The 13,286-nt window shown below is 40.5% G+C and overlaps 1 protein-coding gene across 4 annotated transcripts; it reads left to right on the top strand.

Moving 5' to 3' along the window:
* The first annotated feature begins 593 nt into the window (after nucleotides 1–593).
* LOC122780516 (uncharacterized protein KIAA0040) lies at nucleotides 594–13,027 on the top strand. Of its 4 annotated transcripts, XM_044043515.1 has the most exons (3): nucleotides 7,212–7,380; nucleotides 8,661–8,751; nucleotides 11,418–13,027. In XM_044043515.1, the coding sequence occupies exon 3, from the start codon at nucleotides 11,973–11,975 to the stop codon at nucleotides 12,315–12,317; it is 345 nt and encodes a 114-aa protein (XP_043899450.1). In that variant the 5' UTR covers nucleotides 7,212–7,380; nucleotides 8,661–8,751; nucleotides 11,418–11,972; the 3' UTR covers nucleotides 12,318–13,027. The 4 variants fall into 4 exon arrangements, with proteins under 4 accessions (XP_043899473.1, XP_043899450.1, XP_043899459.1 ...); XM_044043538.1 differs by lacking the exons at nucleotides 7,212–7,380; nucleotides 8,661–8,751 and adding an exon at nucleotides 594–691; XM_044043524.1 differs by lacking the exon at nucleotides 8,661–8,751.
* The last annotated feature ends 259 nt before the right edge of the window (nucleotides 13,028–13,286 follow it).

Here is a 13,286-nt window from a genome sequence, read left to right as displayed (position 1 = left end):
TATCACAACAGATCCTCAAAAAAGAAAAAAAAAAAACCCTCATTGCAGCAGTTTTAAGACTCTGCTTAATTAATGTGTGTTCTTATTAGCCATTAATTATCCATTGGAGTGTCTGGTCAGCACAAACAGCTCAGTAGATAATGAGGCTGCACAAGGTTTGTGAATATATTACAGTCAGGCAAATAAATGAGCAGCACATTATCACTGGTAGTAAAGGTCACAGAGATAAGCTCTGCTTCACTCTTTATCAAAACAAAATACTTCACATGCACGGCGGAGTCATTTAATCAATTTGATATTTTGATGAGGTTCTGTAGCCAGAGTTCCATGTCATTAATATGTGGTGAAGGATGTCTTGGTTAAAGTGAAAATAATTCAACTTGCACCCTACTTACACTCTATTGACCGATGGCAAATGCCAACTCCACAGTACAATCACAGTGTTCAGTGATCTTTTGTTGATGTTTATTCTGAATTTAAACAAAAGAGCTGCACGAATGTCAGAAAATGTCTTTTTTTGGTTTCATTATAAGTGTAAATAAATTGACTTCTGCTTTATTAAAGGTACAGTTGGAGATCCTGTAAAAACAGTCAAAAGTCCAAGCCCCTTTCTTCAGACTTACCTCCAGAGCACAGGAATCACGCAACAAACACGGATTCATGAGCTCTGCGCGGCATCGCTAACTTTACGGTACGTTACGGTAAAGTTTTTAAATACTTGTTCAATTGACAAGTTGATGATGATCTGGTGTTGGATCGCTCTGCATCAGCCTTTTTTCTTGGCGGTAGCTTTCGCCAAAGTCATCTTTCGTTTGTGACCAGCACCTGTTGTTGGCACCTTTTCTGCCGTAACGTTGCTGCAACTGTCTCGTTGGATTTAGCAAGCTAGCATAAGCGCTGGCGTTGACTTCTGAGCATGTGCGATGAGTGCACGAAGAGGTGTATGTGCGTGGCAGATGGCAGTTTGATTGATGCATCGCCATCCAATGAAATTGTTCAGGCCGTATGGCGTTTTCACAGGATGGTGTTTTCACAGGCCTGTCCGCTCCACAGCTGACTGACATGTTTCATTTCTGTGACAATGACAATCGGGTTGTGAAGAGGATTTTTAGCAATACAGTAGAAAAGAAAAATGTGCTCCACCCTACCTTTAATGGAGCAACAAGCATTGTTGCTTTCACTTTTCCTCTCCTCCCGTCATGCCATCCATCAAGTAACGTCTCCGTGTCTCTGTGCAGGACTGAGCACAGAGCTGGTGACAGAGTGAAGTTGATATAAAGCAGCATTGTGAGCCTTCCCCAGTCTCCCATACGCTCCAAGTGTCTCTTTACATCTCAGTGAATCCAGAAAGTTAACAGGCCCTGGCAGGCGTCTGAGTGAGAGGGAGGTACAACACAGATTTTCCAGTTAGACCCTCTCTGTGATAGCGTTGTAAACACCACAGCTTAATTGGGCCACCGGCCAGTGAACAGCTTGATTTTCATCAGGCATTTATTGATGCTCAGAGGAGCATGAGTTGGAGAGCGGGAGACTGCGCTGAGCTTCATAAATCAGAGATACGTGCAAGGGTGATTTGACGACCTCAGTGGAATTGAGGAGGAGGAGGAGGAGGAGGAGTGTGCTGCTGGTTGAACATCTAGTCCTTCTACCTGAGCCGTATCAGTGATCACAAGAGAGAGACAAAACGCCTATTATTGGACTGATCAATCCAAGCATCCGTTCGGTCATTCATCATCGTCTTGAACACCTGCAGTTAATGAACAACTGCACTGAAATTAAAACGCTGTTTAATGAGACTGAGTTTCTTTTTTCATCACTAATAATTACTGGCCAATTATGCCCTCGACTTACTCAGAGTCTCCACTCCCTCCAGTGGCTTATACTCATGCTGTTTTACTCACGCAGAACCTAAACGCTGTGAGTGTTTTGGTTCAGACGGTGAGGCTATGACAAGGAAACAGTCTGACTGACAGCTGTTCTAGGGAAAAAAAAAAACAACACCGGATGAAGACAGGAACTTGTTCGCTCGTTCCCTTCGTTCTCCCCCTGTCCTTTCATTTGATATGATGTAACCATGCACTCTATATGAAAATGGACATTTCTGAAGCGTCAAGATTTTCAATTTAACCTGCGCTATGACTTTTAGAAAATGGAAATTCACAGATGCCACTTGCAACCAAGCCCCTCTTGCATGATGCAGTTGCCAGTCATACTGGCGTACACTCATATTTGCCACTAAATGGGGTGGGGGGGGTGCTGTCCCAATCTCAGCTGACATAGTGATGAGTGGTCCATCACTGAGACAAACAACCATCCACTCACACTCTCACACCTACGGTCAAATTAGAGTGTTCAATTTACCTAATTAAATGCGACCACTATTTACAAAATCGACATATTTTCCTCCAGCTGAGACCATTACCTCCTCAGAAAATGCTTACTGACAGTAGAGTCGCCCTGCACTGTTCGTCCTGCTTTCAAGGCTTCACTTTTCCAGGCAGAACTATAGTCTGAGTATATCAATCCCAGGGTCCATTCCATGCATGTTTCGTAATTAAAGCTGCAGTGTGTAACTTTTGGATTCAATTCAATTTTTGTTTGTATAGCGCCAAATTACAACATCGACGATGTCAAGGCTCTGTACTGTAATTCAAATCGCATTTAAAGCCAGCTGTATTCTTGTGTTGTATAAAATACTGTAAATATGTAAATATTTACAGTAGTGTATAATGATAACAATAATAATAATAATAATAGCTTCAAAACTGGATTTGGATCCTGCAGCCTGCGAGATTAGAACAAATAAATGTCTGTTAAATGACCACACGTAATGCTTATCAAGCCTTTCTATGTCTTACATGTCTATGTGTTACAGAAATGATACCCGTAAAGAATGTAAGTGCTCGATTCACCACACGGTGTTTCTTCAAAGTTTCTTTTTCCCAATCCAAAGAGATGATTTTCTGTTACCTGTTCATGATTTAAGGCCACATAGGAAATAGAGTTGTTTTTTTTTTGCTCTGTGCCATCAGTGCTGCCCAGGAGCCGCTCGAATATGAGAGTTGACACACATATGAAAGTGTCTCTCAGGGCTACAGTGACCCGAGGGACGAGTCCAGCAGAGAGAAGCTTCACCACTTTATCACATCACCTGCAGGAAAAACAGTGTCACAAGCTCAAGATTTTAGACTGCAGTGTTCGGAGCAGAGTTTGTGATGTTACATTTGTGTGTGTGTGTGTGTGTGTGTGTGTGTGGGCACATTCGCCATTTGAGAGAGTGTATTAGCCTGAATTCAGTGCACGCATGCACGCATCAGTGCACAGTCTGAATTGCCTGAACTGAATTCATACTGAAATGGCGTGTTAGTTTTTGGTCGTGAAAGGATTGGGGGGAAAACCAGGGAATGTCAGGAATGTCGGTCTGAATGCTCGACAAACAAACAAACAAACAAACAAACAAAAAACTCAAAGAAAAGGTTTATCATCCCAACTTCAAACTTGAAAACAAGTCATAGCTCAATCATATGAGTTATATGCAGAATTGTGCTATTTTACTTCACAATGATGGTTAACAAAGGGTGAAAGCCATTTTCTGGAATGATCACTTCATGTTTTGAGTGAAGTCAACATCAATCTCTTGTGTGATCAGGGAGAATCTATTAAAAGAGAGTTGGTGTTCAAACTCTTGTTGTTTACCCGTGACCCACATACGACGACACAACTGTCACATTTATTATTTGCAGGAAGCAACAGTCCAAGTCTGTCTGTGAGAGATAATGACACAGCATTCGTAATGTATCACTGAATATCTTTAGCAGTCGTTAGACGTGATATTCTCAAACATCAAAAATTGCCACCCATTCTACTGATGAGGAGTTTATACTGAAAAGGTCACATCGTACTGTGTGTACGTCTGTAGGAAATTTAAACGGAGGCTTTTACCTTTTGCAGAAGGATGCTGTGGATCATCTGTGTTTTATTACTGGTCTTGGAAATTGTGCACATTACCGTGCTCTTTATGCATGGTTTGATTCCCATGCATCTGTGTTCATGCATGCGCAGAAACCAAAATGATCCAAACCTACACTTAAATGATGGTGAACTTGTGCTGCTCAAAATGTCACAATTGATCATTTTGGGGAATTTATATACAAAAATGTAGGCTAAAAATTGATTGTTTCTAATACGGCGCCTTATTTTATTCTCGTCTTTTTATGTGTCTTGACTTTTTATTGTGTTTTATGTTGTATATTATATTTTTACAGTGTGTGGTACAGTATTTGTCTTTGTTTGTGTCATGATTGTCATTTTAAAAATGGTCACGCCCTCTCTTGGCCGGGTCTCTCTTTTTTTAGAGACTTATTGACTCAAAGCAGATCTAGATTAATATCATCAGCTATAACTAATTAATCAAAGCTACAACTAGTTAATCAAAGGTTCTTTTAAATCTAACTAATGCCACATCATATTCTATCATTTATAATCATATTTGTGTTTTAAGTTGATAATGTTGCAAATCTAAAGTTTTTGATTGATGGCGACACTTTGGTGAGTGAGTGTTAAACATTGCTCTCAGGGAGAATTTATACAGCTCACAGTTTTCTCCTGTGCTCTGTTTTTGTGCAAAGATACTGAAACTTTTATGCAACTAAGACTTCAAGTTTCTTATTTACAATAGAGAAATGAGTGTGGTATTAATCTTCCAACTCTCAGCAGGAAAGGAAGTCATTTCCCACAGTGTCTCATGTTTCTCTTTCTGTATTTGGAAATACTGGGAAGCATAGCGGAAGGTAGAAAATCCCCTCTGATTAAAATGTAGCCATTTAGGAAAAAAAAGGAAGTTGACGGCATCACATTTTTGCTACAGAGAGCAAACATCTGTTCTTCACAAGCCAAGAAAATAGGTTTAAAACATGTCACGGGACAACTATGCTGAGATGATGACGTAATTCTAATAGCACAGAGTAACCTCAGCGCTGGAGTGGGCAATTAGGTGTCCTCGCAAAAGCTTACATGTTTACATGCCAACCGTTTCACTGGGGGTTTTTTTATAGAGCAAGATTGAATTCCTTATATAGGCAAACGTTTTTCTCCATCATTCGTGCCTGTTTTCAGAGCGCTGGGTCCAAACATGTTACACAACTGAATCACAGCGAAGGTTTTTACCCCTGGGGCGACTTCTTTTATTGGTGGACTATTTCTGGATGCTTGTCAGATTCCACTACAGCACACCTTTTAGACACTTTTTTATTAGCACTCACATTCAAAGTTTCACAGTGGAAGGCTCAGGCTCAGGCTCACACATATCTCAGTGTGTGTTGGCAGAGCCAGTGGGTCTCAGTGATTTGCAACGCCCGTTTGGACACTCCTGTAATTCCATGTGGCTAATGCTTCCACTAATGTCACTGTCACTTTTTGCTATCATGGCTGTGTGATCAGTGATTCAGTGCCAGCTCACTGGTCTTTCCTGCAATTTGTTCAGCCACAGACTCGAGTCGGATAAAGGGATATATTGTCTGAGCTTTAGACGAACTCAGCTCAGAGTAAGGTTTCTATAAACCAGATGGGAGCGACGCCCATTATAGCACAGGGTCAACACAGCATAATGGAGAGAAAGGTTTCCATGGAGGAAATGAGACGCATACGAGGGTCACCACAGCGTAAGCTGAACATAAGTTACCTTCGGAGAGAAGGAAAGGTACAATCGAGTCCTTATATCATGTGAAATATGTCCTTAGAATATGAAAAATAAATCCAGCACAACTATTGCTCATTTGTTCTGAGTAGTATTTGAAAAGACGGTTACAACAACTTTCTCTTGTATCTGAGAAGATTCCCAATCAATTGCAATCAATATATACATATATATGTGTGTGTATATATATATATGTGTGTATATATATATATATATATATATATATATATATATATATATACATATATATATACATATACACATGGACAAAATTGTTGGTACCCTTCGGTTAATGAAAGAAAAACTCACAATGGTCAAAGAAATAATTTGAATCTGACAAAAGTAATAATAAATAAAAATTCTATGAAATTTAACCAATAAAAGTCAGACACTGCTTTTCAACCATGCTTCAACAGAATTATTTTAAAAAATAAATTCATGAAACTGTATATATATACAGTATATATATACTGTATATATATGTATATGGTGAGATCCTTTTCATATAATCTACTGTAAGGCAGTGTTTCCTTCAAGGACAGTTCTGCTACACTGAGGTCATTAATCAACACTTGCTCTAGGTGCCAGTCACACAGCACCAGCTCTCTGTGTGTGTGTGTGTGTGTGTGTGTGTGTGTGTGTGTGTTACTTGCAGACATGGTGAGGCTAACCATACCCTGTAGCTACAAAAAGTGTTTTCACGATGACAAAATGATTTGTGACATAACACTTGCGATCTGATTTATATGTAGCATATGAGAAATGCTCTCTTTTGTAATCTTTATTTTTTTTTTGTTTTGCACAAAGTTCTTGTTATATAATGTACAATATTTGGATATTTTCACCAACTGACAGCTCACGTCATACTGTGTGTGTGAGTGCCCGTCACAACTTCCCTCTTTTAGGGAAGAGGAGAATACAAAGACTGCAATTTAATGCTGGCAATATGCATTCTTCTTTATTCCTGTACTTGAACTAAAATCCACTTTGGCTTGACTGAACTGAAAGGGCACCACACATGCTGCCTGTGGCAGTGTGTGTGGACATGACCTCACTCTTCACTTGTATCTGTCTTTTACTGGGTGCTACTTATCACGCGCACACTTTGACGGGTGGTGTGGGGTGTTTCAGCCGTAATATGATGTCATTATGTAAAATGTTTCCACTGCAAGTTGCTCTGGTGTTGCACGGCTTTCAGATTAGCACACGTATGTGCAATGAACTCTCAATAACTTGCATGTGTAAGTTGTTATATGGCTTCTTATAATTGTGGCCCAGCTCCACCTTTGTCTCTATCTTTCCGTCTCCGCTTGACATCATTCGGTGCTTGTGTGAGTAAAGAAAAGAAAACCACAAGAATCCACTGAGCCGTACAGGAAACACATAAGCACAGACAGAGGGCCCATTCTTACACAAAGTGGGCAGGGTGCAGTGACGCCGCGACCAAAACACACACTCAAATAGACAGAGAGGAGGAGGAGGAGGAGGGGGAGGAGGAGTGGGAGGAGGATGGGAAACAAGGGTACGGAGGGAAACAGGAACAGAAAGTGAAGACTTGTCAAGATGTTTGGGTGAAGGGGACAAGCACAGAGCAGAGACACCAAAAAACAGAAACGGCAGAAGTTTGAGCAGCTGACTGGATTACACATGAGAGGAAACCTGACCACTTCACAAGTGCCTGCGGGGTAAGAGGCCAAACTCATTTAGAGCCAGCATCTTCGAGTGCTTTGAAACTTTGTTGACTGTTGTGTACAAGCTGCTGATGATTTGTTGTCAGTGACTCATGGAAAAGTTGGCAAAAGTTTCAGAGAGAAGTCAGAGTGATAGAGTGATATCTATTTAAATGTTCCTATTCAAATGTATGGAAATAGTAGAAATTAAATGTTTAACGCTAATTATTTTAACAGTATATTTGGTGCACACGGAGTATCTTCCTGTTGTTTCTGCTCAATGGACCTTATCACAACATGAACATTTGCCTCACACTGTTACACATGACAGTTTCATCAGAGAGACTGTTGTTCCTGCTGCTGCTCGTGCCGTAGGAATGCTCATTTTGCTCCGTCGGGATCGAGTTGATGCAAGTCTGGACTGTAATGGACTTGCATGCTTGTTCTTGAGAGCTGCACTTCTCCCGATTATTAAAAGGCATGCATGGAAACAGCTGCATCATGCAAACGAAAACATCGTAATCTAACTACATTTGGCGGCCGACTCGCGACAAAGTACACCATCAAACCAAGTACATTAGAGCTGCCTGATGAACGATCTGCCGTGAACATGTGCTGGGGGCAAGTCATTAAACATTCCTGCCATGCCTTCTGTCACAACTTTGCGTTTTAGGTCAAGTGTCGTCCCTTTAAAAAGCAGCAGGGGCTCATTGAGTGCAATCATAACATTTTTCTCAGCCCCTTCCTGGCTTTGTGTGCCCCAGAAAAGGCCTTTTCCTGCATATGAATGGCTGCGGGAGATCACAATGTCATGAGAAAGTAAAGCATTCAGTGAGAGTCCTGAAAATGCATCTCACTGAGATGATATGAAGTGAGGAGATATTTAAAGCCCAGGGAGCGCCATTTGAAATTTCAAATGTACCAAGAAGGCCATCTTGTTTTTTTTGAAAACACATTTATGTCTTGTTTATAAATGATGTTCTCTATTGTTTACCTTTGATAAATTAACCTCAGTTCCGACCAAGTGGCAGGAACCCGTACCGCTTTTATTAAGCCTCCAAAATTACAATTAGTCCAGAGCCATGTTAAGGTTTTGCATCTAAATGATTTGACAATTTTCCTCGAAATGGGAACATCATTTACAAAAATGAACATCATGTTGTATTAAAGATGATTTGAAACAAGTCATTAAGACCATTAACTCCTTGTTTTCCCATAGACATCCATTTAAAATGACTTGTTTTTCCCCTCTGGTTGCTATTCAATTCATTCTTACTTTGTGATTGACTTCACAGAGGAAGCCAGAAGAGTCTCTGCCCATATATGGTCTATGGTTCAGACGCGTGTCTTCAAGTGATGTAGTGAGTGAACAAGATAAAGAAAAAGGTACTTTCACAGTTCTATAAAAGTGACAGGTGGGAACGCGATGACAATGGTGACAAAGAGGCCAGTCACCCAAGAAAAAAATCAATATTCAGTGAATACCCTTGGCTGGCATTTGTGTAAGAGCACATAAATAACATGTGAACACAATATACGTAATTCAGCGTACAGATACTCTCAATGATTTCATTGTTGGGTTAGGGTTAGGGACTATTAAGCACAACACTTAAAAGTGACGTGCGTGTCTGGCTTTTACACTGGGACACTTGTCGGCTTGTCTTTCATACAGCTCACACCTTTGTCCGTTTTTTTTAAACAGACATTCAGTTGTTTGACTGCGCTTTGTCATGCTGACAATGTTTTCACAATGTAAGTGGGATCAGAGAGTGAACAAGGATGCTGCAGCTCAGTCAGGCTCATCACAACAACGTACGGACAGGACACAGAGAATAATCACAATTGATGTTTCTCCCAACAATATCCAGTCCTCTGTGTAGTCAGTGATCAATGGTAGTTTAACCCTTCGTGCTCACGCGGCACAGAGCCGTGCCGCTGGGGCACCCTTGGTAAATTGCAGCGGGAATAAAATACACAACCCCTTAAATGGACATCCTGGGTGTGTGTGTGTGTTTATAGGTCATCTTCAGGCTTTATAAAAATGCATTTATTTCAAAGTTATGATTAATTTTGTATCGTTTTGTATGTGTGTAGCGATTATTGTGCAAAAGTCACAAAAAAGACTACTTTTTGTTCATAAAAACGAGACAAGTGACGTTTTTCCAAATTCAATCTGATTTAAACTTTTAACTTTTTGTTCAGGTTGATGAAAATTAAAAAAATATATTTTTACATCAGATTACATGTATATATTATTATATATATATTCTATATTGCACATTCTTATAGCCTCTGTATACACGTTTTAACATAGTAATGGAAAAAAGGGTTAGCACCTTATTTATTACATTTACCGTATATACAGTATATACAGTATATACGGTAAACTGTTTCAAGATCAACAGTTGCAGAACATAATTCTCCATTCATTTAATATAATAATAGAACTTTAAAGGATTAAGTGCTAACTATTGTACGATAAGGAAAGGAACTTTATGTGCTTCATGTCCAATCTTTTCTCCTGCATCACATTATACACTGAACCATCCAGAGAAAAACAACACTGTAGAAATATGAATGTAGAAAGCATTTGCTTTGTCCTTGTGACTTCATCCAAACCTTATTGAAATCCCCACATGATTGGTTTAGCTATAAACCAGACGTATTTATTTCCTCTTTTTCTACTCTATCGAGTTAAAACTAATGTTGAAGAGCAAGCGTATTTAATGTCTCCTTCACAAAATGCTAAATCCCTTCCACTGTGGAATCCACTTTGTCTGGCTCCTTCTTAACTCAGGGGCCAATCTCGTATATTATTACATTTGTGTTACTTTATTGTCTCAGCCCAGTACGAGTTCATTAAGTGTTCTTCCTTTCTCGTGCCACATCAGTTCATCTATGATGTACAGAAAAAAGTCTGAAATTGAAAAACACTTGTGACACCTCGCAGGCCGTAAACACCCCACCGCTGCGATGTGTGAATGCCCCTCTTTTATCTTTCATATGAAAATCAGCACAGTTCAAATGTGCTGATTTGGTTTTGAAACTCTGACGTTTCAGGTGACTCTTGCTGCTAAGCTTTAAACGGCCGGCTTCCTGTTGAGGAAATGAAGAGGGCTGAAGTTAGCGAGCTGTGTGCGGGTAAACCAATTTCACACATGAGATGCAAGACACAGTGACAGCCATGCCAGATCTTTCTTTCTTTTTTGTGCATCTTCCTCAATCTCTGAAGCAGCCGCATGTGAGATAAAAACAAATGCTGCAGCAAGTAGAATATAAAGAAGCTTTGTGGCCGTGAGTTACACAGACCTGAGGGGACATATATTAGAAATACTATTATTGTTTAACACTGTTCATATAAAGATGGTTGCCTTAAGGCCTTGGACTCAGTCAAAGTATTCTCTCATAGATAAAAGGACAGACTTTTCTTTTAAAGACCTTTACTGGATAAAATACCTTATCTTATGATTTCTTCTCTAGATGAACTGTTAAGATAAATCTTCATTTGAGGCCAGTGGGCAATTTTACAATCGGAAACGTATTCAAACTTAGGTCAAAAACTATCGTCTCCAGTGGGAACCATTAGCTGCATATATTCAAATGAACCTCCTTCAGCAGGTTTCTCTCTCCCATCTCTTTTTCTTTCTGACGCTCTGTCACACTTTCTGTCTCAGTGGGACTCTTAGAGAGATTGGTTACCTCTAACTGTCTCTGCTTCCCTCAGACACACTCTCCCTCTCGCTTGTTTCATTTTCTCCCCCCCCTCCCCCCCACCTCTTAACCCCCGTCCTCCACAGTGGGATTCTTCGAGAGCTCTGCCCTGAATCCTGAAAGACTCTGCAGTATTAATGAGAGGAGAGCTGCAAAAAAAATAAAAAAATAAATCTAAAGCTGACATTGACAAGAGCTGGAGTTGAGATGTTAAAGACCGAGAAAGATGGATCGGAGGCAGGGGAAGGGAGAGAAGCGGTTTGAAGACGAGCTGTCTGCTAGAAACCACATTTCTGTCCACGTTCACGCTGTCTTTTTTGTTGTTGTTGTTTTTGTTCCAGATACACGACCAAATTGAACCACCTCTTCACGGCTGGATTAAACTAAACCTAGAGTCGAGAGGCTGGAGGACAAGAGGCGACCCGCAAGCACACAGATCGAGAGAGTGGCATGAAGAAATAAAACTTGTCCCTGAGGATCATAATCATCGTAACTGAGGGGTTTCAAACAACTCATCTTCTTGATTTATTTAAAAATATGCTCAGCCTTTCGTTAAAAGACCCTTTTAGCAGGGACACGTCTACTTCCAGTCTGACTGTTTAATAAGAACAACACAGGCTTGAGCACAGATCTCGAGGAGCAGAAGACAAGCAAATGAAATTCACCGCCCGACAGCTGTTGAACACTTCACATCGTACCACTTTAAAAGTGTTGGTTAATTAGTTAATATGACTCAAATTAAAACCTGAGGCTCAACTACTTTGAAATCTCCAGCAGCTTTTTATGCTCGTTTACTGTCTTGTAAACTTCACAACTTTCTGAAACGATTCATTAAAAGTTTATATCTGCCACACAGGCTCCGTTACGCAGAAGTCACACTTCTGTATTCTGAAGCCATGGATGAGAAATTTGACAGCATTCGGGATTTTTTCCATCAAATATGGACCTTTGTCATGGACAAACACAACCAGGGGGTTTACAACACCGTGTGTCTGGTGGTCCTCCTAACACTGCCACTGCTGGTCCTCCTCATTACTTTGGTCATGTGTTGCCACTGCTGCTGCTGTCGCCATGCCAACAGCTGCTGTTGCGGCTGCTGCTGCTGCTGCTGCAGAGACGCCATGGCAACCACAAGGTCGGACACGAAGAAGAAAAAAAACTCACCCAACTCTGAAGACTTATGGATCTCTGTCAAGACGGGGCCAATGACACCTGACAGGGTTGCACTGACTATGGTGTAGTGATTCATTTTTAGCTGATCCTGGGACAGTTGGTGCAGTGGAGCTCAGACTTGACGGAGGCTGGAGACCTTGTTTAAACTGTTGGGAAGCACTTCATGTTGTAATGGGCACAGAAAAGTATGACAACATAGACTGTAATGTAAAAATGGATGTAGCCCTCCAACTGCAAAACTAACTCCTGAGGTTTGCGATTTGACCAGCGGCGTGTCAGTTTTTGAAACTGGCGATCACCTGCAACCGGGCTCCGATTGGACAGTACCATCTTTTAATCACACCGGTGTCCATGTGCACACTTTATCGTCTGTTTCCCTCCAAATAGTTTACGAAATAGTTTGTCAGAAGAGCAGAACTTTGTGACTGAGACCATTAACTGTTTACCAAATGTTCCCATAGACTTCTATTCAAACAGTGGAGTCCTTCTTTGTTGGTTTCACTTTCAAACTGGAAGGCTATGTCCATTTTTTTGAGTACAGTTTACTGTTGAAACACGTGAACCGCACAGGGTTTTGCGAGTTTGGATTCATGTGGAGATCTGATTCCATTGTTTACAGCTTTTTGTGGTTTTACATATATGATGCTGTTCATACAGCAAACAGAGCATAAGTACGTATGTGCGTGTGTGTAAATCTGCACTTGTGGGTTAGAGAGACTGCAAAGGTGTGAGTGGATGTGTGAAACAGAATAAAATTAGAATCTTTGCTCTTTCCAAACTGATCTTTCAGTGTATTGATTAACGCGACTAAACGGCTACGTCAACGTTGATTCTTGAGCCTGCATTTATTGAAAAGCTGTGCTTGGTGGAAATGTAATAGCAGTAATAGTAAAAGCCATTTGAAAAAATGATGTGACAGCATGAAAGCTATTTCTCAGACTTCCTAGAATTTAAGAGCGATCCAGTGCTTTCTGAAGTTGGTTAAAGCGAAATCAGGGATGACATGACACCGTTAATATTAACACATTACTAACACA

Source organism: Solea senegalensis, linkage group LG1 (genome assembly GCF_019176455.1).
Source record: "Solea senegalensis isolate Sse05_10M linkage group LG1, IFAPA_SoseM_1, whole genome shotgun sequence".
Taxonomy (NCBI): Eukaryota; Metazoa; Chordata; class Actinopteri; order Pleuronectiformes; family Soleidae; genus Solea; species Solea senegalensis.
Note: the sequence above shows the minus strand (reverse complement) of the source record. Positions and strands in the feature narration are given on the sequence as shown.